Source organism: Oenanthe melanoleuca, chromosome 22 (genome assembly GCF_029582105.1).
Source record: "Oenanthe melanoleuca isolate GR-GAL-2019-014 chromosome 22, OMel1.0, whole genome shotgun sequence".
Classification (NCBI taxonomy): Eukaryota; Metazoa; Chordata; class Aves; order Passeriformes; family Muscicapidae; genus Oenanthe; species Oenanthe melanoleuca.
This window is the reverse complement of record NC_079355.1, coordinates 4,957,088-4,981,909: the sequence shown is the minus strand read 5'-3', so window position 1 is coordinate 4,981,909 and position 24,822 is coordinate 4,957,088. Positions and strand designations below refer to the sequence as shown.

The window sequence follows — 24,822 nt, the reverse complement described above, 5'->3', positions numbered from 1 at the left end:
CATCCTCATCCTCGGGGAAGCAGCAGTGCCAAAGCAGCCGAGATGAGGAGCTGTGGGTCAGCTGGGAGCCCGGGACACCCAGAGCAGCTCGGCCCAGGAGCTGCAGCCCTTCAAAGTGGAAAGTGTGTTTATTTCTGGGATATCGGCTTTCCGGCAGGAAGGACGGCCACTGCCAAGGTTTTTATTGGATCCCAGTGAAAGGAATTGAGAAAGTCTCGTGCTTGTTGTCTTTCCCCACTCCTGCAGTAGTTGAGGAGGTTTTTTACCTTGAGTGGGAGGGAGGGATGCAGGGATTTGGCATGCAGTACTGTGGTGATGGAGTTTCAAACGGGTTGCCTTGTCTCCTGGGCCAGAGGCATCAGGAGGGGTCGGGGCTGGAAAAGCACGGAGAGGGGCTTGGAAGGACTTGAAAGAACCTGGACTCTCAGGCTCAAAGCATGTGGAAAGTGTTGCTTGAGCTCCTCTGCTCCAAGCGGGGCTGGGGCAGGGTATTCCACACGTCCCAGCTTGGATAAGGTTCTCACTGTTCTTGGAGGGAATTTAGAGATTGAAACTCTGACGAGCAGGCACAGCAGTTTGATTGCTTCAGAGTGTCCTGGATGCAATTCCAGTGCTGGCACTGGAGCTCCTGGAGACACAGATTTCTTAATTTGGGGTTCATGCAGTGAAAGGACATGGCTGAGCTCAGTACCCTGAGGTGTTTTGGGGTGTCCCTTTGTGGTGCTGTGCTGGGTGTGTTGTGAGTGCCTGAGACAAGGAGTCTCCTGTCCCTTGTGGGAATGCCCAGCAAGAGCAGCAGGCTCCAGCTGGGAGCCTCATCCCCCATAAGAGGGAGGGAAGCCCCCTCCTGCTCTCTGCAGTGCTGAAAGCAGAGGCCCCGCTCACCAGGGGGGTGCCTGGGAGGGTTCCCTGCTGGGCTGCTGCTCGCAGGATCTCAGAGCGGATACTGGACACGAGCAGTTTCCTGTTGCTCTTCCAGCTTCAGCTGCAGGATCTGGGATCTGCACAGAATCAAAGAATATTTTTGAGTTGGAAGGAACCCACAAGGATCACTGAGCCCAAGTCTTGGTGCTGCAAAGGACAATCCCACCCTGTCCCTGAGACCCTTCTCCAGAGGCTCCTTGAGCCAGGGGTGTCCTGCGCCAGGACTTGCTCCTGGGGCAGTGTCGTTCCACACTGTATTTATTTGGAGAGAGGAGCAAATTTCTTTTCCCCTCCAGGAGCTATTGGTTCTGGAGAGAAACCGCATTCCCAGCGTCGTCTTGTCGTCCTTCCATGACCCTTTTCCTCTGCTCCCTGGCACGGGGTCCTGCAGACTTCATTGCCGGCTTTTGATCCCTTTTGATTTGACGCTGCAGCGAGCCGTGGCCTCGGAGAAGCCGAGCCCCGGGCGGACGAGAGGGCTGGAGCCAGGCGAGAGGCAGCGGGGACGTGGGAGGGGGGAGCGGGAAGAAAAATATTGAACTTAGCGTGAAAAGCAGTGAAGCAAACAGGGAAGCCAAGGGGGACGAGTGTTAACTGCAGAGCGGAGGCTGAGAGGGGACAGAGCAGCGTGACCACGGCGCGAACCGTGGGACTTGGTGCAGGGAGTTCCTCCACGGCGCGGGGTCCCAGGGTCCCACAGGCAGCGGGAGCCCGCACAACCCCCGTGTCTGTCACCAACCTCCACACGGCACCCTGTGCCTGTCACAGCCGGGATGTCACAGCGAGGCACCGCAGGATGGCCACACGGACCGCGTGGCTCTGACCCACGCAAGGGGGTGGGAGCAGCCGGAGCCCCCCGGGGGGACGCAGAGCCCCAGCTCTGTGGGGACCCCGCGGGGCTCGGGCTCTGCTCTCCCGCTCCGCTCCGCTCCGCTCCGTGCGGGTCCCCCCGCTCCTCCTGGCCGGTGCCGTCGGGGGGGCCGAGCCGCTGCCCCCGGCGGGGCCGGGGCGGGCCGGGGCGGGCCGGGGGAGGCGCCAGGGCCGGCGGCGGAGCACTGCGAGCGGGGGAGGCGGCGCCGCCGGAGCCGCCCCGGGGAGCGGGGCGGCGGCGGGCGCGGAGCCGGACCCGGAGCCGTGGCCCGGGGCCGGGGCCATGCGGCGGGCGGCGGCGCTGCTGCTGCTGGCGGCGGCGCTGAGCGGCCCCGGGGCCGGGGCGCGGAGCTGCCCCGCGCTCAGCCTGGGCTGCAAGTGCGCGGCCGAGCGGCCCAAGGCGGGCGGCGGCCCCGGCGCGCCCCGGCGGAGGGTGGTCTGCAGCGGCGGGGGGCTCCCGGCGCCCCCCGAGCCGCGCCTGCTGCCCGACGGCACCGTCACTCTGTGAGTACCGCGAGCGGCAGCGCCCCGGGCATCGCTCCCGGCCCCGGGCATCTCCCCGGGCATCTCCCCCGAGCATCTCCCTCCGGCCCGGCTTTGCCCCGCGCCGCCCCGGGACACCCTGAGCGGGACAGGAGCCCACGCGTGGGTCTCGCTGAGCGCTCTCCGTGCCGGAGCTGCGCGCCGGGGTCTCCCCAATCGCCCCGAGCCGGGCAGATGCTGGCGGGTACTCGGGAACCGGAGATACGGGGACTGGGGTTGAAGCCCGTGCGGTCGGGAGCGCAGTGAAGTTACTTTTTTCTCTCAATAAGCGACTCTGCAGCAGAGAAAGCCGCGCTCGGTGCTGGGTGGTGTGGTTTAAATCGCTTTAAAGGGGTGTCGTGGCTCTGGGCTGCCGAGGGGAGCCCGCTGCAGAGCGGGGCTGCTGTGGACGTGAGCTGGAAATCCAGGAAACGGGCTCTTTCTCCTGCTTCCCTCCGCAGCGTTTCTGCGTGCTGGGGAACATGGTTTTGTTTGAAAGGGACTACTGTCCCTGGAAATATTTACTGAGAGGCCATCGGGAGCGGTTAATGGGTTTGGGGTCTGTGCAGAGGTTCTGAAGCTGCTGCTTGGTCCGTAAAGGCTCCTGTTCCTCGCGGCCCCCGTGCCGGGGGCTGGGGTTCGGCTGGAGCTGGCAGCCGTGTGCTGCTCGCTGCAGGGTTTATTTATAACTCCAGAGGAGATGTTTGAATTAAAATCTGGATTGGAGGCTGGGCTGGCAGCGCTGCAGCTGGGGGAGCGCCGCTTTCCCCCGGAGCGTTGTCCCTGCTGTGGGGTGGCTGCGCTGCCTGCCCGTGTCAGGCTCCCACCTTGCCCCCGCGGGTGGGGCGGGTTGGACACTGCAGAGGATTGGGTTTGGGGGCTGCTCTCACACTCCCGAACCCGTGGTTGCTCAGGTTTCTGGGTGCCTCTCGCTGCACGGGGCCCTCGCTTTGGGGTGATGGTGGCAGATGAAGGTGGCCCCCCTGTCCCTGTGTGCTGTGTGGCCATGAACGCGCAGGTGCTACAGGACGGTGCCATGAGCAGGGTCTGAGTGCAACGGCCACGTTAAAAACACTAATTGTCCCAGAACAGCAGCACTGATGGGTGTCCTGTGCTCCCCTCGGTGGGAGACACTGGGGCCCTCGGGCAGGTGACAGCTGGGCTCTCCATCGCTTGTGAGCTTTGCTCTTCGTGTCTGCTCTTATGGCCCTTCCTTGTGTGTCAGCCCCTCGCAAACACTCATGGGGACGTTTAGCCCTTTGTCAGTTTTTATTTGGGAAAAGCAGCCAATCCCACAGCCCGTGCCTGCTCCAGTGCCCTCCCCAGCTGTTCCCAGGGTTTGTGCTGTCTGTGCTGAGGCTCCCTCGGAGGGGCCGGGATGACCGTGCAGAGGCATTAGGGCATTACACGATCCCACTAAAACGTGACATGAAACCTACAGGCGTAGGCAGAAACCTACAAATATGCGGTGACCCTGGCTCTGCTCTCGTGCAGTAAACATGATTTATTCCAAACCCTTTCCAGATGGAACAATCAAAACCAGAGGCTCCGACTTTGGGAGCGTCTCCTGGAGCCACTGGGGTGCGGGCAGGGAGTGGAGGGGCCCAGGCATGTGGCAAGGGCTGCACGTGCCTTGGGGACATCCTGCTGGGGACAGCCAAATCTTGACTTCTGCTGGTGAGCTGGGTCTGAGCAGGGCTCCTACAAGTGCAGGGTGTAGGTCCCATCTGTGCCCTGGGGTGCTCAGTCCCCTCTGTCCCCCAGGGTGCTCAGCACTGCTCTGCCCCTGCTGCAGGAAATGTGTTTGGGGCAGTAACGCTTCAAAGCAGAGCCTGTTCCAGTGCTCATCCGGTCCAGCCTGGAATCAGGAGTGCTCAGCTCGGGGGAGGCTCTTCCCAGCAGCCGCCAGCACGGGAGGGACCCTGGCTGGCCGCAGGTCCAGCTGTCCAGGCAGCGGCCAGAGAAGCTTCAGTGGCTGGAGGAGCTCTGTCACCCTGTGGGTCCCTCATCCCTCCTCCCATTTGGCTTTTTCCCACACTTCAGCTTTATTTATCTTTAATTATTAGGCCTGTGCTGAGGAATCCTGCTCTGCCTCCACGGCAGCTGCTGCACATACCCCCGTGCCTGGAAACTTGTGCTGGCATCACCCTGGGTGGGCAGGGCAGGGATGAGGGACAAAGGACAAGGGTGAGGGACAAAGGACAAGGGTGAGGGACGCCTGTGGCCCCAGGGACCTGCCCTGCAGCCACTGCCATGGTCCCAGTGTCCAGGGGTGTGTTGGTGTCTGATGGGGAGTGTCTGCTGAGCAGAGCTGCCTCCTCTCCCCTCCTTGTCCCCTCGCAGGGATGGCTGTGGGTCTGGGGTGGGGGGTGATGCCCACACATCCCCTCCAGCCCCAGCAGACGTTTCTGGGTGTGTGCTCCCCACCACCCACCCCAGTTTATACCTAGGTTATTCCTGTGCCCAGCTCCCTGCAGGGAGGAAGGAGGGATGCCAGCTTTGGTGCAGAGTTGTCACCCTGCTCTCTTTCATGGCCCTGGAGAGGTCACCGGGCTGTTTTGGCAGGGCTGGCACCAGTGCAGCTGGGCACAGTGTGGCCCCAGCCCCACGTCCTGCTCCAGTCAGGACCAGGGGATTGGCACCTCTGGGGGCCGTCCCTGCAGCGTGGCTGGGAGGTGCTGGGGTGCTGCAGACAGGGATTAACAAGGCTTTAATCCCCCAGCTGACCCCCGTGCTAATCACCCCATGGAAAAAGCGCCACATCCCTAACGAGGGCTGGGGAGGCTCGGCCAGCCCCGCTGTCACACGGGCGGGAGCCCAAACCTCTTCCAGATGTGGAATCCCAGCACAGGCCTCATTTATGTGCACAGCTTGATTGCACTGAAATTACAGATTGTCTGCAGGGAATAGAGGGCTTTGACTTATGACCAATTTCCAGTTCTACTTGAACTCCCCGCTCCAAGGCTGCTCTATCCTGGGCCCTGCAGATGGTTTCTTTCTCAAGCCTTCTTCAGCTTTTTATTTGTTGTTTATTGGGCTGCAGCTCCATCAGGTTTGGCTTTTCCCGGGGCTGCAGGTCGTGGTGCTGCCCGGTGTGTCGGAGCATCCCGGCCCAGGCTGCCTCTGCAGGCTTCGCCCTCTCTCCGGGGCTTATTTTTCCTGTGCTAACAAAAGCCGAGGGTTGGAACAATAATTTTCACCATCCGAAATAGCCCGGCGTGACGTGAGGCTGGAGGAAACGCCCGGGCACGGCCCAGGGAGGGGAAGAGCCCCCGAGCACCCAAACAAAGCAGGGAGGGGAGGATCCCCCGGGGCTGGGGTTCTCCAGCCGCACCGGGTTGGGAGATGTGGGGTCCTTCTGGGAGCTGTGGGGTCCCTCTGGAATGCAGAGTTCATTCTGGGAGCTGTGGGGTCCCTCTGGAATGTGGATTCCTCCCCGGGATGTTGTGAGCCCCTCTGGGATGCCGCAGAGTCCCCCTGGGTTCTGTGGGGTCCCTCTGGGGTACCCCATGCGATACTGCCGCCCCCAGAGCCTTTCTCACTGCCAGAGCCTTCAGCACCTCTCAGCAGCCCCGGGGCCCCTCTTTTCTCTTCCCGAAATCCCTGTGCAGAGCAGCGAGCCGTGCTCGGGGCGCAGCCTGTGCCGTATCTGCTCCCGGCATATGCTTTGAATTAATGCACTTGGAGAGCGGAGCCGGGCCGGGTCCCGCCCCCAGCGCGGCCCCCCAGGAACCCCCGGGCTGGGGAGCCACCGTCTCCCCGCGTCCTTTTTTGGTTGGGTCCAGAGGAAGTTTATTGTTTCAGCAGCCCAGTTTCTGGAGCTGTTATTTATCCAAGTGGATTCCAGCACGCTTGAAAAACAATCTTGTTTTTTTCACTTTTGGCTCCTCTTTTTGAGATGAAAAAAAGAGGAGAAGAAGGGATCTGTATCTCTCTCTGCCGGCAGCCTCGCGGGCTCCGAGCCCCCGCAGCCCTGGCGCGGGGGGGTTTGGAGCACGGATGCTGCACCCGTTCCAGTCCCGGGATGGGAGGATGCTCCTTGGGGCTCCCCCCGCCGTCCCAGCACGCATCCCCCATCGTTTCCGTTTGACTCCGCGCTCCAGTCCTTAATCCCCGCATTGTCCGGGGGGACTTTTCCAGCCACCGCTCAATTAGCCGATTATTGTGCCCGTGGCGGGGCTGGAGCCCCCGCCCGCCCACGCTCCGCGCCCGCAGGGTCTCGGGGCACCGGGCAGGATGAAGGTGCCGTGTTGGCTGGGAGGATCCTGGAGGGCACCGAGGCCTGCGGGTGACAGGGACCCAGCCCTCCCTCCCAGCTCATCGCTCCAGGACTGGGCTCTTGCTGAGCTGGGAGATGAGCAACAGCTCCAAAGGCCCGCCTCTGTTTCCATGGCCAGCCAAGCCTGTAGGTGGGTGGGATGGAGGGCACCGGGTCCCCTCTGCACCCCCAGACCTCGGTGAGCCTGTGGGAACCCCTGCAGTCCCAGCCTGGATCCCCCAGCCCAGCAACACCTGCCTGGCCTCGCTGAGCTGGGGGCGGTGGGGTTGCTCCCTGCCCTACCCCTTTTTCCCTCTTCCCAGGGGCAGCTCTCAGAGTTTGAGAAGCAATGGAGGGCTCTGGGCCCATCCCCACATACCGACAGCTGGGCCCCCAGTGTGGCTCAGGGGCTGCTGGCCCGTGACCCCCGTGGGCTGGGCCGTGGTGGCCTCGTGGGCACAAAGATCCCATTGCATTTGGGGGGTTCTCAATTGATATCCTGTGAGGGGACAGTGCCAAGGACCCACACACAGTTCTGCTGCCTGTGGACATGTGGGAATGGAAAGTGCCGTGGAGCCTGATGAGAACTTCCTGGGGAAAAACAACCCAAAAAAAAAAAAAAAAAAAAAAAACCAAACAGAAAACAATTTGGAACATAATATCCACGAAACTAGAGAAAACAAAACAAACCCGTGTTGGAGGATGTGGGCTGTAACTGGGGAGTGCGACCCAGATGGCTCTGGTGGGACAGGGAAGAAAAGAGCCAGGATCCCTACCCAGGAAAAGATTTACTGGGAAGAGAAGTTTTGGGCAAACTGTCACTGTCAGCTCAGCCTTTTTGTGCCAAGTCCTCCTTTTAGTCAAGGACCTTTTCTCCTTGAGAAAGGACAGACCTGGGCAGCACCTGCAGCTCAGGGTGTGCTGAGCCGTGCGGGGGTCCCGGCCTTTTTCTGGGGGCTCCGGGGGCGGCTTTGCCCGCGGGTGGCCCCGGGTGGGGCTGCGGATCCCAGGGGCAGCCGGTCCTGCAGGGAGTAACAGCGCTGCCTTTTAAGGCAGGAGCTGTGGTGCTGTGGCAGAGGTGCAGACGGTCCCGGGGGTCTGAGCGAGCATCCCCCGGGCTCAGCCGAGGGCTGCGGGTCGGGAGCTCGGGTTCTACCATCATCCCCCGCACAGCCCGTGCCTTCGGTTGTGAAATCTGCGGCTGGAATGAAAAACTCTTGGAGCCCTTGGGGACAGCACGGCCTTGAGCAACAGCCCCCACCGATGGTGGCGGGGAACTGGGTGCGCCGTGGGCTGTGCGAGAGCGATGGGAACATCCCTGGTCGCTGTCCCATGCTCTGGAAGGGTCCTGGGCTGAGCCGGCACCTCTGCTCGCTGCTGGGCGAGCCGGGCGCGGGCAGAGCGCGGTCCCGGCGGGGAGGAGAGGGTCAGACACGGCTCTGGCCGCGGCAGCTCCGGCGTGTGGAAGCAATTTGCAGCTGCCGGGGCCGCCGGACGTTTCCGCTCCCCGCCGGCCGGGTCCAGGGCCCCGCGGCCGCGCCGGTGCCCGGTGGCGGCTCCTCATTAGCGCAGGATGCGGGGGCTGCGCTCCCGGAGCTCGGGGCTCCCCTCGCTCCCAGCCCGGCGGGCTGCACTGCCAGAGCCCGGGACTCCCCTCGCTCCCAGCCCGGGACTCCCCTCGCTCCCAGCCCGGGGATCCCCTCGCTCCCAGCCCGGGTCTCCCCTCGCTCCCAGCCCGGGACTCCCCTCGCTCCCAGCCCGGCGGGCTGCACTGCCAGAGCCCGGGACTCCCCTCGCTCCCAGCCCGGGACTCCCCTCGCTCCCAGCCCGGGGATCCCCTCGCTCCCAGCCCGGGACTCCCCTCGCTCCCAGCCCGGGGATCCCCTCGCTCCCAGCCCGGGCTCCCCTCGCTCCCAGCCCGGGCTCCCCTCGCTCCCAGCCCGGGGCTCCCCTCGCTCCCAGCCCGGGCTCCCCTCGCTCCCAGCCCGGGGCTCCCCTCGCGCCCAGCCCGGGGCTCCCCTCGCGCCCAGCCCGGGCTCCCCTCGCTCCCAGCCCGGGGCTCCCCTCGCTCCCAGCCCGGGGGTCTGCGGCTCCCGGGGCCGCTCCTGCCCCGAGCCGAGCGCGTCCGGAGGGGCCGGGCTGCGGGGCTCAGCACACTGCGGCCATTCAGCCGTGTGTAAACAGCCCCGGCCCGGCCCTCAATGAGCCCTTTTTTCCTCGGCTCCCCCCGGCCGGGGCTCCAGGATGCCCTCCCGCCCGGCTGCCGCCTGCCTCCGCTCCGGCTCGGGCTCGCTTTGCCGGCGCTGCCGCCGCCGGTGCCCAAGGGGCCGCACGGGAGTTCCGGGGAGCCAGCGCTGGTCCCCGAGAGCCGGGTCTGGCTCTGCTAATTGCGCTGACGAGCTTTAATGAGCTCCTGGCTGAATTGCCGGGTGCTGGTGCCCTCTGTCCATTCCCGTCACCCCGCAAGGGGCCCTTTGGGTCGCAAAGCTGTTTATTTCAGGATAAAATCTCACTGCTGGGAGGCTCCTGGGACAGCCACAATGCCACGATCAACAGCAGCTGCGGGTCCTTGGGGTGCCCCTTTGGTGCTGGGGTGGGGGTCACCTCCTGCACGTGTAGCTCCTTGCACCAAGGTGATGCCCCAGGAGCCAGCACGGGGCACATGGCAGTCAGTCCGTGTGGTCCATGGCATGTAGAACATGCAGAGCATCCCCACACGGCTTCTGCATGCCAGCATTGCAGTCCATGCTCCCACCTGGCCATCGAGCCTGTCCCCGGGGTTCTCCATGGCCCCCAGCACAGTGGCACAGCCATTGGGGGGTTCTGCCTGTCCTCAGTCCCCACCAGCTCCTGGGTCACCAGGGCAGGGCTGGGGGGCTGCGGCAGGCGAGGTAACGGGGCTGCCCCTCTCCCTCTGCTCTTCCCACAGGCTGCTGAGCAACAACAAGATCACGGTGCTGGAGAACGGCTCTTTCTTCGGGCTGCGGGCTCTGGAGAAGCTGTGAGTGCGGGTCGGGCGGTGCAATGCAGGTTCCATGGTGGGTGGTAGCGCCATCTCTCGCGTTCTGCTCCTGATGTGCTGCAGCAGGACCAGCGCTGCAGGGCACAGTTTGCCACTGGGGCACCCACGGGCATCCCGGGGACCCCGGGAGCTGCAGTGGGGCGGGAGGCGCCGGGGGGGGCCGCGCTCCGTGAGGGCCGGTATGAAAAGCGACATTGTCCCCCCAAACAAAGTCAACTTTCTTATCTCTCCATGAAAGGCATCTCTATGGAGAGAGCTGTGAGAAGGGGAGATTTATGGCCCCCATATGGGTTTGATCTGTAGGTATGCAGGCACGGGGACCGGCACTGAGTGTGTTTTGTTCCCCACCGTGGCCCTGCGAGGGTCTCGAGCATTCCTGCACTCTGTGGGCTCCCGTGGAAATCCCCACGGGACTGTTTTTGGGGTGAGTGAAAAGCAGTCACCCTGGGGACACCATCCCACATAGCTGCGTCCTCCCCAGCACGGGTCAAGGTGTGGGGTCACCTCCTGCTCCTGCCACTGCACCCTTAAGAACTGGAGGGATCGTGGCACACGGGGAAGGAGTCCTGGAGCAGCTGAGGGGCCACACCTGGGGAGGAGCACGGCTCTGCAGCCCCCCTGTGCCTGGGGTGCCCCTAAAGGTCTCCATATCCTGGGAGAGGAGCTGCCCCAGGTCACCCCCTGCTCACCGCGGGGTCAGAGGGGCCCGGGGCGGGCGGGCAGCGCTCCCCCAGCCCCGCCAGCCCCATCGCGCTGCGCCGCGCCTGATTGCCCTCGACAGGAGCCAGAATTGTTTTCATCGGGTCGGTTTGGGGCCGTGGCGCAGACGTGCCCCACGGAGAGCCCTGCTGGCACGGCGGGGACACCGCGGGGGCTGCGGGGCCCCTCGCTTCCCACCCTGCGGCTGTCGAGGCCCCTGCCCAGCCTGCCTACCCCGCGTGGGTGCTTTGGGGTCCCAGCACAATGGGGGGAAAGCAATCTCTGGATGTCAGGGGTGCCCCCACGGACCACCCCCCTCTGGCTTGGCATCTCCAGTGATTTGTCGCGGCGTAATGAGATTAATGAGTCTGAGCGGGGACGGTATGCGGCGGCGGCCGCGAGCGCTCATTAGCGCAGCCCCGCTTGGGAACGGCCCTGGGGGGATGCGAGGGGGCTCGATGGGTGACAGCAGGGACAAGGACGGGCTCTGTCCATCCATCTGTCTGTCTATGCTGTGCACAGGGAGTTTGTGGGCTCCCCTCAGCGTTCTCTGGGCAGTGTATCAGGATGGCTCAGGTCCTTGGGGCCAGGGTTTGCTGCCGTGGGGGGTCTCTGTGCACTCCTGGTGATGGGGTCCCCATGCACACGTGGCACTGAGCCACTGCTGGCTCTCATACCGCTGGGGCTGGGGGAGGAGGGGGTTCGGGACCGCAGGAAATGCAAAGGCAAAGGCACAGAGCAGAGAAAAAGAGGAGCCTTATCATAAATCAGCAGCAGCAGCCCCGGCCCTGGCCCGCGGGAGGAAGTGCCTGAGTGAGGAAGGCTGCGGCTGGCCCAGCGCCAGGCTGGCTGCAAACCCCTGGGGCCCAGCACGGCCCCGCTGGGTCCTATCCCCGCCTGGTGGTCCCTGCAGCACCCAGACCCCCCAGATCTGAGCCAGGGGCCGCAAGTTTTATCACTGGATGCGTTTTGGCTGGCAGGGTGTGCTGGGGGTTTTCTGGGGGTGGGAATCGCTGTGAAACGCAGCTGGCCAGGGGCTGGCAGCGCTGCTGGCCCTGGGCACGAACCAGGACGGGTGTGTGTGCGGTGGGTATCGGCACTGGCGCTGCTGGCGGTGGCGCTGCAGGTGAGTGGAGCTGTTCCTTCAGCACCAGCCCTCACCTGTGCACACCTGCCCGCTCACCTGTGCACACCTGCCCGCACCGCGGCCGTGCAGCTGCCAGCACGGGCGTTTGTCCGTCAGCAAACGGGAAAGGCGGGCGCGGACAGCGCTGTTGCATCAGCCGAAAGGACCGGGATGACGCCGGCTGCGTTTCCTCTGCCTGAGGGGCCCCTCTCGTCTCTCCGGCGGGGCTCCTCCCGCACGCCGGCTCTGCTGGAAGCGGTTGCACCCCTCCCCATCCCTGCCGCTGCTCTGTGCCCCTCCAGCGGGGCTGTGGCTCTCGGGGTGTCCCCAGGCCCGCGGGCAGAGCAGCGGGAGACCGAGCGACGAGCTCCGCGGAGACTGCTATAAATAAACACGGATCCATATGGATCCCATTTCCTTTCCCGGTGCTCGGCAGAAGTTACTGAGGGTCCCAGGGGCTGGGCAGAGCAGCCGATGCCACCAGCGCTCCCCACTGCAGGTGCCCCGCACGGGGTGAGCCGGGCGACCCCGATTAGCTGAGCGCCCGCAATCAGGCTAATTGCTCAAACGAGCTTCTCGAGGGCCCAGAGCCCGTCCGGGGCCACGTTCTTATCCCGCACACAGGAGATAACCCGCCGGGACGCGGCTGTTCCGGATGTGGGGCCGGTGCAAGCAGCCAGTGCCAGCGTGCAGGGACACCCGATGTGTCACCAGAGCGTGCCCAGGGGCTGGCATCCCCCCGGGAGCAGCGGGGAGCCTCGCGCCTTCCCTGCATCCCTCCGAGAGACAGCGAGAGAGAAATGGGATGGAAAGCTGCTGATGAGCAGGGGTTGGCAGCGCCTGGGGAGCCAAGAAAGGAGATGGGGGCTGGGGTGGAACGGGTGTGCTCGTGCTCCCTGTGCTGTGTCTCCTGGGGATGGGGCTCCCACAGCACACCCCAAGATCCGTGTCTGTCTTCCCGCAGGGACCTGAAGAACAACCTGATCAGCACGGTCCAGCCGGGCGCCTTCCTCGGCCTCCCCGACCTGAAGCGGCTGTAAGTGCCTTGGGGCTGGCCCTGGGATCAGCAGCGGGGACAGCGAGGCATCCCCAGCCCTGATGGCCCCTCCACTCACCTTGCAGGGACCTCTCCAACAACCGCATCGGCTGCCTGAGTGCCAGCGTCTTCCAGGGGCTCCCCAACCTCCTCCGACTGTGAGTAGCTCCCAGGGGACACCCTGTCTCTCAGGAGGGGGTGTGTGGGCACAGCAAGTGGCCTGGGAGGTGTCCCCTCTCCCAGCAGCTCCCTGACCCCTCCGGGCCATCTTTCTCTCCTGTCCCGCAGGAACATGTCCGGAAACATCTTCTCCAGCCTCCCGCCCGGTGTTTTTGATGAGCTCCCCTCCCTGAAAGTCGTGTGAGTTGGTGCCCTGGGATTTCAGTGCCCCGGGGGAGGCCCTGCCGAGGGTCTCAGGGCTGGTGGGTGCCCGAGCCCCGCGGGTGCCCCGTGACACCAACCCTTGCAGGGACTTTGCCACCGAGTACCTGACGTGCGACTGCAACCTGCGCTGGGTGCTGCGCTGGGCCCGCGAGCGGCCGGCGCAGATCGCGGAGCGGACGGCGTGCGCGTTCCCGCGGCAGCTGCGCGGGATCGCCCTGCGAGCGGCGCGGGACGGGCAGCTGCGCTGCGGTGAGCCGGGGCCGGGGCGGGGGCGGCGGCGGCGGCGGCGGCGCGGGCTCATCTGTGTCCCCCGCAGCGGGAGCCCCGGAGCTGCACACACACCACCTCATCCCGTCGCTGCGCCAGGTGGTTTTCCAGGGCGACCGGCTGCCCTTCCAGTGCACGGCCACCTACCTGGACAACAGCACCCAGATCCGGTGGTTCCACAACCGCGAACCCGTGCAGGAGGATGAGCAGACGGGCGTCATCGTGGAGGAGAGTCTGATCCATGACTGCACCTTCATCACCAGGTCAGGGATGGGGACCGGGACGGGATCGGGATTGGGATGGAGATGGAGATGGGGACAGAGATAGGGATGGCGATGACGACTCATGGCCACAGGACTCACAGGTTTGTGGGTACCGAGCGCCGTGTGTGGGCACCTTTGGTGCTTCATGGCGTGTGTCCCCATGTCCCCAAGCTCGGGGGATCGCTGCGGGGTAGCCCCGCCGTGCCAGCCCCTCTCCTGTGCCCGCAGCGAGCTCATCCTCTCCAACATCCACGTCTCCGCCAACGGCGAGTGGGAATGCGCCGTCTCCACCTCCCAGGGCAACGTCAGCAAGAAGGTGGAGATCGTGGTGCTGGAGACCTCTGCATCCTACTGCCCAGCCGAGCGGGTCACCAACAACCGCGGGGACTTCAGGTGGGGACGGCAGTGGGACAGGTGGCGCGGCGGGGGGGGGACACACGTGGCCGGTGCCACACGGGGAGCGAGCGGTGCGTGCGGGGCCTCTGCTCGCCGCAGGTGAGCGCACGTCTGGTAGCGATTAAGGGCCGCGGGGAGCGCGGGCGCTTTTGAAGGGCTTCCCGTGCCGGCGGCGCAGCCTGGCTCCAGCAGCAGAGGTGTTGGAATTTCTCTGGCACGAGACGAAAGGCTCTGGGCGCCCGCCGTAACCTCGGCGGGGCCCTTACGGAATATAAATTACTGGCACAGTCAATGTGGCTTAAATTAGCGGTGCCCGCCCCCCTCACTGCCCGCTGCTTCGCCCTCGCTGCCGGAGCCGAGTGGGACACGGGACTGGAGAGCGCGGGGATTTTGGGGGAGCATCACCGCAGCCTCCCCAGAACCCGGGACTTGCAGAGGGGGCTGCGGTGCCCGCGGGGGGAGCTGCACAGGGGCGGGGCTGCTGGTGGCGGGTCCCCGCCGTCACTGATGCGGGTCCCGCAGGTGGCCCCGCACCCTGGCAGGGATCACGGCCTTCCAGCCCTGCCTGCAGCACCCGTTCGCAGCGGTGCCGGCGGGCGCGGGCCCGGGCGCGGCGGGGGAGAAGCAGGCGTGGCGGCGCTGCGACCGCGCCGGGCGCTGGGAGGACGGCGACTACTCTCACTGCCTCTACACCAACGACATCACCCGCGTGCTCTACACCTTCGTGCTGGTGAGTGGGGGGCCTGAGGCTCTGCTGGGCCGCTGGGGCACAGCAGGTAACCATCAATCTGCCCTGCAGATGCCCATCAACGCCTCCAACGCCCTGACCCTGGCTCACCAGCTCCGCGTCTACACGGCCGAGGCAGCCAACTTCTCGGACATGGTTGATGTTCTCTATGTGGCCCAGATGATAGAGAAGTTTATTGGCTACGTGGACCAGATCAAGCAGGTAATAAGCACTGCTGGTGTCCCCCACCTGCCCCAGTGCAGCCTGGTGGTTTTGGGGTAGAAAAGAATGAATTGGGGTGTTTCCACGGGGGACGGCTGTAGCTCTTTGCAGAGCTGCTTGTTGTCCCCAGCTGACAGATGTGATCGTGGAGATGGCCAGCAACATCATGCTGGTGGACGACCACATCCTGTGGATGTCCCAGAAGGAGGAGAAGGCCTGCACCAGCATCGTGCGCTCCCTGGAGAGGATCGCAGCCCACACGCTGGGCAGCAACTCCCAGCACATGGCAGTGGTGAGGGGGAACGGGCTGGGGCAGGATACGGGAAGGAGGGGTGGGTGGGCTGCTGCTGTGGGGTCTGTGGCTATGCCAGGGGAGTCTCTGCCCCTGCCAGGGCTCATGTTCCCCCCATCACCCTGGCAGAACTCTCGCAACATCGCCTTCGAGGCGTACGTGGTGAAGCCCGAGAGCTACGTGGGGCTGAGCTGTGTGGCGTTCCAGCGCTGGGATGGGACCCCCCCGGGCCGTGCCCCCCCGGCCGAGCGGGGGGCTGAGCCCACGCCCGACCAGCAGCTGCGGCTGCGCTGCACCACGGGGCGGCCCAACATCTCCCTGAGCAGCTTCCACATCAAGGTACAGCAGCGCCGGGGGTCGGGAGCAGCGCCGGGGGTCGGGGGCAGGGCCGGGGGTCCGGGACAGCGCCGGGGGTTGGGGCAATGCCGGGGGTCGGGAGCAGCGCCGGGGGTCGGGGGCAGGGCCGGGGGTCGGGGGCAGCGCCGGGGGTCGGGGGCAGCGCCGGGGGTCCGGGACAGCGCCGGGGGTTGGGGCAATGCCGGGGGTCGGGGGCAGCGCTGGGGGTCCGGGGCAGCGCCGGGGGTCGGGGGCAGCGCCGGGGGTCGGGAGCTGGGGGTCGGCCCCTGCTCACCGGTGACCCTGCACCCGCAGAACAGCATCGCCCTGGCCTCCATCCAGCTGCCCCCCAGCCTGTTCGGCAGCCCCAGCCCCGCCCCAGTCACGCCCGGGGCTGACTGCAAGCTCCAGCTGCTGGTGTTCCGCAACGGGAAACTCTTCTGCAGCACCGGGAACTCCTCCCGCCTGGCCGACGATGGCAAGCGCCGCAGCGTGGCCACCCCGGTCATCTACGCCGGGACCTGTAAGGGCAGCATGGTGGGGTGCTTGGGGTGCCCCTGGGGCTCCCCGGGGCATTGTGCAGGTTCTGGGGTCCTCACAGGGAGATGGCAATGTTGCTACGGGATGTGCCGGGTTCCCTGTGTGGGTGCAGGTGGAGGGAGTGTCACTTGTCCTGCTGACTAGGTTTCTCTGTGCCTGCAGATGGCTGTGGAGTGGGGAACCTGTCAGAGCCGGTGGCCGTGTCCCTGCGACACCCCGGGGAGGGCACGGACCCCGTGGCTGCCTACTGGAACTTCGAGGTGCTGGGGGGCATGGGGGGCTGGAGCGCCGAGGGGTGCCAGCTGGCTGCCCGTGAGCCCAACGTCACCTCCCTGCACTGCCGGCACCTCAGCAACGTGGCCGTGCTCATGGTAGGTGTGGCTGAGCAGCATTGCCAGGGTGGGGAGCGTGGGGGCTGCCGGGGGGTGGGTTTGGGGCGCAGGGATGGAGCAGTGGGGTCTGACTGTGCTGTGCTGTGCCGTGCAGGAGCTCAGCGGGTTCCCCAGCGAGGCACAAGGCGCTGTGGAGGTGCTGCACCCGGCCATGTACACCTGCACGGCCGTGCTGCTGCTCTGCCTCTTTACCACCATCATCACCTACATCGTCCACCACGGGTGAGGGAGCGTGCTGGTGGTCTGGGGGCTGTGCTGGGATGGGTGTCTCTGTGGGCAGCAGGAGGAGCTCCCCAGGTGCCAACAGCCAGGAGAAGGTGTACGGGGATGGCCGTGGACATGGCCCTTTAGGAAATGGCTTATCAGATGACTTTCCAGGAATGTGCTGCCCAGTGAGTGGCCCTTGGTCCTGCTCCTTTGCCCATGTGCAGGCACACACCTGTTCATCTCCTCTAGCCACGCTTCATGGCCAGGGACAGGCTGTTGGTGCCTCCCCCAGGTGCAGCATTTGTGCCAAAGGGAGCCAGGCCGGAGCTCACAGGCACCCACTGTCCTCTCGCTCTTGCAGCACCATCCTCATCCCGCAGAAGGGCTGGCACATGCTGCTTAACCTCTGCTTCCACATCGCCATGACGGCCGCCGTGTTCGCGGGAGGCATCACCCTCACCGGCTACCGGGCCGTGTGCCAGGCCGTGGGTACCGGGCAGTGCCTGCGGGGCGGGCACGGGGGGAGGGGGGCACGGCACCCCCTCCCCAACACCCCCTCCCCAACCGCGGCTCCTCCCGCAGGTCGGCATCATCTTGCACTACTCCTCCCTCTCCACGCTGCTCTGGATGGCGGTGAAAGCACGAGTGCTCTACAAGGAGGTGACCTGGAAGGAGCCACAGCAGCCGGACAGGGACACGTCCCAGGCAGCCCCCAGACCCATGCTGCGGTACCGAACCCCTCCCCCTGCCCCAGGGGCTGGGGCGGGACTTGCTTCCCTGGACAAACCCATCCCCTGCTCTCCCTCGGGCTCCAGGTGAGCACTGACACTGCCCCTCCCCGCAGGTTCTACCTGATCGCCGGCGGCATCCCCCTCATCATCTGTGGGATCACAGCAGCTGTCAACATCCAAAACTACCACGACAACAACCCCTAGTAAGTGTCCCTGCTCCATCCTTCCTCCCTCCCGCGTGGGTGGCCTCTCTCTGCTGGGGCAGGGGAACTGGTGCCACTGGGAATCTCGATAAGTTTGGGTAAAGGTCAGTGAGTTTTTCCTGACAGTTATCCATATATTGGGAAAAAATGGTCCAGGTAGCCGGCACAGCTGCACAGAGCCCGTGCCATCAGGGCAGGGGCGCCGAGCAGCTCCACGAGCCCTCAGAGCCGCTCTCCTCCCGCACAGCTGCTGGCTGGTGTGGCGGCCCAGCCTGGGCGCTTTCTACGTCCCCGTGGCTTTCATCCTGCTCGTCACCTGGATTTATTTCCTCTGTGCCGGGCTCAGCCTCCAGTGCCGACCCCAGCAGCAGAAAGCCATCCCGGAGCCGCTGGAGCCGCCGCCACGGCTGGGGGGGACCAGTGACCTCCTGACGGACTCTGGCTCCATCTCGGTGACGCTGAACTCGGGGCCGCCGTGCCCCGACGGGGACGGTGTCTACTCCCTGCGGGTGCAGTTCTGGGCGCTGGTGGCCACCCACGCCCTGTACGTGGCCCTGTGGACGTTCGGCGCCATGGCCGTGTCCCAGCGCTGGTACCTGAACATCGTCTTCAGCTGCCTCTACGGCGTCACCGCCGTGGCGCTGGGGCTCTTCATCTTCGCCCACCACTGCCTGCGGCGCCGGGACGTGCTCAGCTCCTGGTTCTCCTGCTGCCCGTCGTACCGGAGCGCGCTGCCCATGCAGGCCTACGTGCACCCCGGGCTGGGGCCAGAGGACGGCTCGCAGGTTTTCATCGGCTGCGAGCCAGAGGCCGCTCGCTCCGGCGCCTCCTCCTCCTCCTCGCCCAGCAGCGCCGGCTCTGCCGGGGGCCGCTGCAAGCTCACCAACCTGCAGCTAGCCCAGAGCCAGGTGGAGACGCGGCCGGCGCCCTGCCCGGAGCCGGACGCTGCCGACGGGAAGCCCGTCAGGCACAGCAGCACCAGCAACCTGCACGGCCGCAGGAGCCACCGCGGCAGAACTAAGCCGTGCCGCGACGGGAAGCACCACCGCTTGAAAATGCTGCGGGGCCCCTCGGAGCAGCCGTCCAGCGAGAGCGGGAGCCTCCACAACAGCCACTCCGAGAGCTTCCCCAGCGGCAGGACCAGCCCGGCCAGCGGCGGCCGCGCGGCGCCGAGGGATGGGGACGCGGGGCCCAGCCCCTCGGAGGGCAGCGACGGCGCCCGGAGGGGGCCCGACCTGGCCGAGGCTCGCCGGAGGAGCGGCAGCCGGGACAACCTGCGGCCGGGCGGCAGCGCCGAGAGGGAGGCGAAGCGCCGCTCCTACCCGCTCAACGTGGGCAGCCACAACGGCGGCCTCAAGGGCAGCAAGTACGACATCAACCTGGCCAGCCCCGACAGCGTGGCCGGCATGAAGACCGGCCTGTGGAAGAGCGAAACCACCGTGTGAAGGTGGGCGAGGACCAAGGGCCGCAGCGTTTACCTGCGGAGCTGCTCGGGGCAGGGCGGGGCCAGCGCTGCGGGCATCACCAGTGCACTAGCGGGGATGGGCGGCACGGTCGGGGGCTCCGGCTGCCCCGGGCACAGCACGATCCGCCATCCCGGGCACACCCACCTCCTCGAGGAGGCTCCGAGCTTCCCGCCGTAGTGCCGGGATCGCAGCCGTGCTTTAATCCCTCCTGCATGTCACTTGAGATTGATCCTAAATGCTATTTTATATTATACAGAGGAAATGTCTATTTTTCAAAGCTATATTATTGAATGTATATATGTATAGACAGAGCCGTAGGTGACGCGAGGGTCCCGATCCTGCCCGCTCGTGCCACGACTGCAATGTCCCCGCTGAGGGACCACTCCAAGTGCCCTTCACGTCCAGGCACCGCGGCCCCGGGCTGAGCACTCTGCTTCTGGAGAGCAGCTGCTCCCTCTGGAACGTTCAGGCTGAGCACTTTGCCTCTGGAGAGCAGCTGCTCTCTCTGGAACGTTCAGGCTGAGCACTCTGCTTCTGGAGAGCAGCTGCTCTCTCTGGAACGTTCAGGCTGAGCACTCTGCTTCTGGAGAGCAGCTGCTCCCTCTGCAGCGTTCAGGCTGAGCACTCTGCCTCGGAGAGCAGCTGCTCCCTCTGGAAAGTTCCTACCTGCCTGTCAGCCCCGGGGGCTGCGTGGTGCCAAAGCCATATTGCAAAGCCAAGCACAAGGTAAGAGGAGCCTCAGCTCCAAGGTGAGGTGATTGTCTGCACTGCTTTGATGCCAGACACTAAAGTAACGGCCAGAATAGGCTCCAGACACTAAAATCACAGCCAGAAAATGCTCCCAGGCCCTCAGAGGCTCAAGCATGCCATGGGGTGGGCTGGCAGACCTGTGCTGCTGCCAGAGCCAGGACTGACCCTCTGTGCCAAAGCACCAAAGAACCAAAATGTGGGAGAGGCCCAGAGCAGCTCTGTGTCCTTAATCCAGGTGCTTAAGCTCAGAAAATATCTAGGTTTGCTCTTAGGAAGGCAGAGACCATTCTGGGGAGCAGGGACCATTCCTGGGAATGCAAGAGAATGATGCCAAGGAATTAGGGACCTTCCTCAGACAACGGGCTGGAACCTGGACAAGCACTTATTGTTCCCATTGAAAAACAAGCTTCCCCTTTTTCCCAGCACACAGGTAAAACAGCCAGGCTGCAGCAAAGCAGAGGAGGAAGGTGGGAGTCTGGTGCCTCCCCTGCCCTTTCCAGCCTCCCCTGCCTCAGTTTCCCCCACCTGCAAATGAGTTTAATAACACAGCTACCTCCGAGGCGTCGTGGGGCTGGCAGGGCCACGAGCCAGGGGAGGAAAAAGCACTTAGTGGGGATTGGTCTCACCCCACAGGGCTGGGGAACCCCTGGGCTTAACCTGCCACTCCCTGCCTGCCTCGGCTTCTCTGCCCAGTCAAATGTTTAAATATTTCATTGTCCCTGGTATTTAACACAGTTTAAACCCTTCCTGCAGCTCCTGCAGCCTCCCCAGCCTGGCTGATGCCCCGTGGTTCTATTGCTTGCTGCATTGTGACAGTATTAGAGAAAAAGCTTTGTATTCTTAATTACACTTTGTTTTGTCTGTTTACAAGCGAATGACATATCAACAAAGCTTCCTGAAATATCCGGGGGGAGGGGAGGGAAATATGCCAAAGAAATGTCTTTAAAGGGGTCTTTTTGCATTTTTATATGAATAGAATGTTTCTAGCAGATATGTTTTGTTTAATATATTAAAGATATGCCAATCTGCCAAGATCTACTGTAATTTCTCTCAGACTTCATGTTCAAATACAGCCTGGCCTGCAGTTTTTTGACCCTTTGCTGAAGTAGTCCAAGGTGAGACTGCCTTGGAAAACCTGGCACCTGCACTTTTATTTGTAACAGAAATGTATCATGACCTGAAGCTGTCCCTCCATAAAAAGCCCCATTTTGGTCCAGCACATTAAGGAGGGTCCTCCCTCCCCACAACATCATTCTCTGGGTGACTGTCTCTGCAGCACAATCACTGTCCTTGGTGGCCTTCATGCTTTTGGTCCCAGAAGTGTCCCTGGCCCGCTCACAGGCAGGCCCTGGCCTTGCTGAGGGCACGGATCTCCTCGGGGCTGCGCAGGTACTGCTCGATCTCGCTGTCCAAGATGGGCTCATCGCCTGTGGTGGCCGCAGCGCTCGGAGCTGCTGAGCGCAGCCTCTTCCTGGGGTGCAGGAGGCAGGGGGGCAGCAGGGGCCTCAGGGTACCCCCACACCGGGCTGGCCCTGCCCAGGGACGGCCCTGCTGCTGTGCTCCTGGAGGAGAGCTGGGAGAGCCCTTATTCAGGGATCTCGAGCCCACAGAGTCCTGGCCTGGGCATCCCTTATCTGGGGAGCCTTTATTCAGGGAGCCCTTATTTGAGGAATCCTTATCCAGGGAGCTCAGACCCACAGAGCCCTGGGATGAGGATCCCTTATCCAGGGAATCCTTACCTGGGGAGTCCTTATCCAGGGAGCTCAAGCCCACAGAGCCCTGGGACAAGGATCCCTTATCTGGGGAACCTCTATCCAGGGATCCCTTATCTGGGGAGCCTTTATCCAGAGAGCTCGGGCCCATAGAGTCCTGGCCTGGGGATCCCTTATCCAGGCAGTCCTTACCCGGGGAGCCCAAGCCCACAGAGCCCTGGCTGGGGCAGCCCTGGCCTGGGGCCGGGTCCTGCTGCTCCTCCCCATGCTGGCTGAAGGCGTTTTTCAGCAGGAACACGCGGTGCTGCAGCAGGTCCCCGATGTGCTTCACCACCATCTTCCTGTCCAAGGCGAAGCCGCGCAGCCAGGAGAGCTGGGAGGCCATTCCCAGCAGGATCTCCAGCAGCTCCTTCAGCCTGAGGTGGGCGGGGGGGGGCAGATCCACCCCTGCCAGGCGGCAGAACCGCGCCAAGGGGCAGGAGAGGCGCGGGCCGGGCCGCAGCGACTGCCAGGCCAGGAAGGCGGCGGCCGTGACGATGGGCACGGGGTGCCGGCCTGTCACCAGCCACGTCTGGCTGGCCAGCTCCACAATGGCCATGGTCCGGGCCAGCAGCTGCTCCTTGTCCTCCAGGAACGCTGCAGGGACGTTGGCTGTGGGCTGGAGCAGCCGGAAGCTGTGGGAGCAAAAAGCCATGGTCAGGGGAAAGCTTGGGGACAAACTGCTGCTCCTGCCATGGCTGCTGCTCATGGACATCAGGAAGAGTTGCTTTATGGAAAGACATTGGAATTGCTGCCAGGGAGGTGGTGGAGTCCCCATCCCTGGAGGTGGCACTCGGTGTTCTGGGCTGGGTGACAATGTGGGCATTGGGCACGGGTTAGACTTGATGGCCTCAGAGATTTCTTCCAGCCTCGGAGATCTGGGATTCTGTGATTCATGGTGCCTCCCTGAGCACCTCTCTGCCCTCTCCAAACTAAGGAGAACGGGGCCAGGTAAAAATCACAGCTCAGCCAGCCCAGCCTGAGCATCCATGCCACAGCTCAGCCTCTCACCCAGCCAGGACAAAGCAGGGCTGCCAAAGGGCTGCAATCACCTGTTGAGGTGTGTTGTCACCAGGTCTGCCAGGCTCAGGGCGGGCACCGAGAGCCCCAGCTCCTTCTGCAGGCTGAGGTAGACACTGGCAAACAGGTCGTGCCTGGCGTAGAGCAGGGAGCAGACGGTGCCCATGGTCAGGGGCCAGCTGCGCTGGCGGCACGTCACGAACACGCAGCATCCCCCCAGCAGCTCCTTCTTCTCCAGGCTGGCCAGGCGGAAGGCAGGCAGCTGCAGAGCCCGCTGGAAGTAGGACACGGCCGTCTCCTCGAACGCCGCCGGGAGCTGCAGCACCTTGCACAGGTCCTGCACCCGCCGGATCCCTGCGGGACACGCCCCGTCAGGCACGGAGCGGGGAATTTCCCCCCGAGCTCCAGCAGGGCACAGACGGCACTAAAACACCCCCAGTCCCTCGGGGCAGGGCCCTCCCCCGGCTCTGCTCGGCTCCGAAAGGGCTTTGACACATTTTCACCGCTAGAAACAAGTTAAACAAACCGGAGCGGGGGGTGCAGGAACTGCTCTTACCTCGCTGCAGGCAGCGGCTGACCTGCTCCTTCTGGCCAGTGCTCTGGGAATAGGCGACCTCTGGAAAACAGGGTTGGATCAGTCAGTACTGCAGGGAATCCAGGGGCAGACACACTTGGATCTGGGGCAACCAGATGCCCACAGAACCGGACTCCAACAACCAGAATTGTTTTAGTTGTTTACTGGTTTTAATTGTTTAGCGAGCTGTGGGATCTCTTCTGAGCCAGGGATTCCCCGCAAACAGAGCCTGGCAACGGCCTCGTGGCTGCTCTGTGGCACTTAAAGCTCTTCTAAGAGATTTAAGTGAGATTTTAGTATCTCTTTTAACAATAAGAGATCCCACAGTTTAAATTTAAAGCTCATCATCGGCTCCAAGCCTAAACCCTGGCAGGGAAGTGCCGTGATGGAAAACCCTGCAGGTGTTTGGGGGGATGGAGGGAGGGGAGCGGCCGCTCTGACCCCACAGTGCCCAGAACGGCACAGCGGGACACGGCTCGGGGAGCGCTGCGCTGCCCGGAGCGGCTCCGAGGGGCCAGAACGAGCTTCGCACAGCCGGTTCCGCCCCGGTCCCGCACCCCGCAGATGCTCCTCGTCGCTGTAGGTGGTGGTGAGCAGCCCCTCGGACAGGACGCAGCCGCAGGCGGCGCAGACCAGCTGCTGCTGCGCGTAGTGCGCGTCCTCCACCAGGGACCCCGAGCCGCACTCGGGGCAGCGGCCCCGCGCCGCCATGGCCTGGGAGCGCCGGGGGAGCGCTGGGGCGGCAGCACCGCGAACAGCCAATGGCGGCGCGGCCCGAGCCCACCAATAGCAGCACGGCCAGAACCCACCAATAGCGGCACCGCCCGGCCCAAATCCACCAATAGCGACACCGCCCGGCCCGTGCCCACCAATGGTGGCACGGCCAGAACCCACCAATGGCGACACAGCCCGGCCGGAACCCACCAATAGCGGCACAGCCCAATTCCACTAATGGCGACACCGCCCTGCCCGAACCCACCAAGAGCGGTACGGCCGGAACCCACCAATAGCGGCACCGCCCGGCCCCACCAATGGCGGCACCGCCCATCCCGAACCCACCAATAGCGGCTCGCGGTCCGTCCCGATTCTCACCCGGCCGGGGCACCGCCCCCGCACGCTGCGTTCCGCCGCCGCCGGTTCCGCCGGGGATGCTCGGGCAGGCGGGGCAGCGGCCCCGGGAGCGGCGGCGGGAGCGGGACCGAGGGGACCACTCGCCCTCCTCGGCGGGGAACCCCGGGCCCAGCGCTGCGGAGGAGCAGGGCGGTAACTGCAGGGCGACAGTCTGAGGCCAGTGCTGCCATCAGGGAGCAACAGCGCTCTCCCCTGTCTCCCACGGGCATTGTTGGTGATAGCGTAGGGTTGAAATGTATCTAAGACATTGGAATTGTACACAATAGATTCAGGGGGTGGAAAGAAAGGTTGGGTCTGGTAGGCCTGGGAAAGGGAACCAGGCCCTGGGAACGAATGTTGAGCTTTGTCTGCACCTGCCTAATCATCATATGATAAATAATACGATTGTTAAATAGAATGATTGTTTGGTAATTGAATATAATTATTGTTTAATCGTAATAAGAATCATGAGAAAGGATGTTTGTGGGACCTGATGAAAATTACAAGAATTCATGCTTGGATAAGATCAATGTATACAATAGAACAATATGGGTTTGATAATTAATATACAATTATATAACAAAAAGGGCATAAAAACATGTCCATCTCCAGTCCACGTGGGAGTCAGATTTGGGTTTGTAGCCCTGATTGCCAGAGCTCTTCAATAAAAGCACCTGCAGATAACCATCCTGGGATTATGTTTCTGCACTGACACTGGTGCTGTGCAGAAACTC

At 64.0% G+C, this 24,822-nt stretch overlaps 2 protein-coding genes across 2 annotated transcripts; one reads left to right on the top strand and one right to left on the bottom strand.

The window, feature by feature from the left end:
* Positions 1 to 2,035: 2,035 nt before the first annotated feature.
* ADGRA2 (adhesion G protein-coupled receptor A2) lies at positions 2,036 to 20,667 on the top strand. Its single transcript, XM_056508739.1, has 19 exons — positions 2,036 to 2,298; positions 9,504 to 9,575; positions 12,386 to 12,457; positions 12,544 to 12,615; positions 12,746 to 12,817; positions 12,927 to 13,090; positions 13,158 to 13,371; positions 13,600 to 13,764; positions 14,290 to 14,497; positions 14,567 to 14,716; positions 14,847 to 15,008; positions 15,138 to 15,347; positions 15,660 to 15,867; positions 16,047 to 16,255; positions 16,371 to 16,498; positions 16,845 to 16,968; positions 17,066 to 17,211; positions 17,328 to 17,417; positions 17,665 to 20,667. The coding sequence occupies exons 1-19, from the start codon at positions 2,078 to 2,080 to the stop codon at positions 18,860 to 18,862; spliced, it is 3,885 nt and encodes a 1,294-aa protein (XP_056364714.1). The 5' UTR covers positions 2,036 to 2,077; the 3' UTR covers positions 18,863 to 20,667.
* Positions 20,656 to 23,728, bottom strand: LOC130262002 (transcription factor IIIB 50 kDa subunit-like). The gene is made up of 4 exons (XM_056508741.1): positions 23,536 to 23,728; positions 22,961 to 23,020; positions 22,437 to 22,758; positions 20,656 to 22,019 (listed from the first exon to the last, which is right to left on the bottom strand). The coding sequence occupies exons 1-4, from the start codon at positions 23,687 to 23,689 to the stop codon at positions 20,969 to 20,971; spliced, it is 1,587 nt and encodes a 528-aa protein (XP_056364716.1). The 5' UTR covers positions 23,690 to 23,728; the 3' UTR covers positions 20,656 to 20,968.
* Positions 23,729 to 24,822: the final 1,094 nt, after the last annotated feature.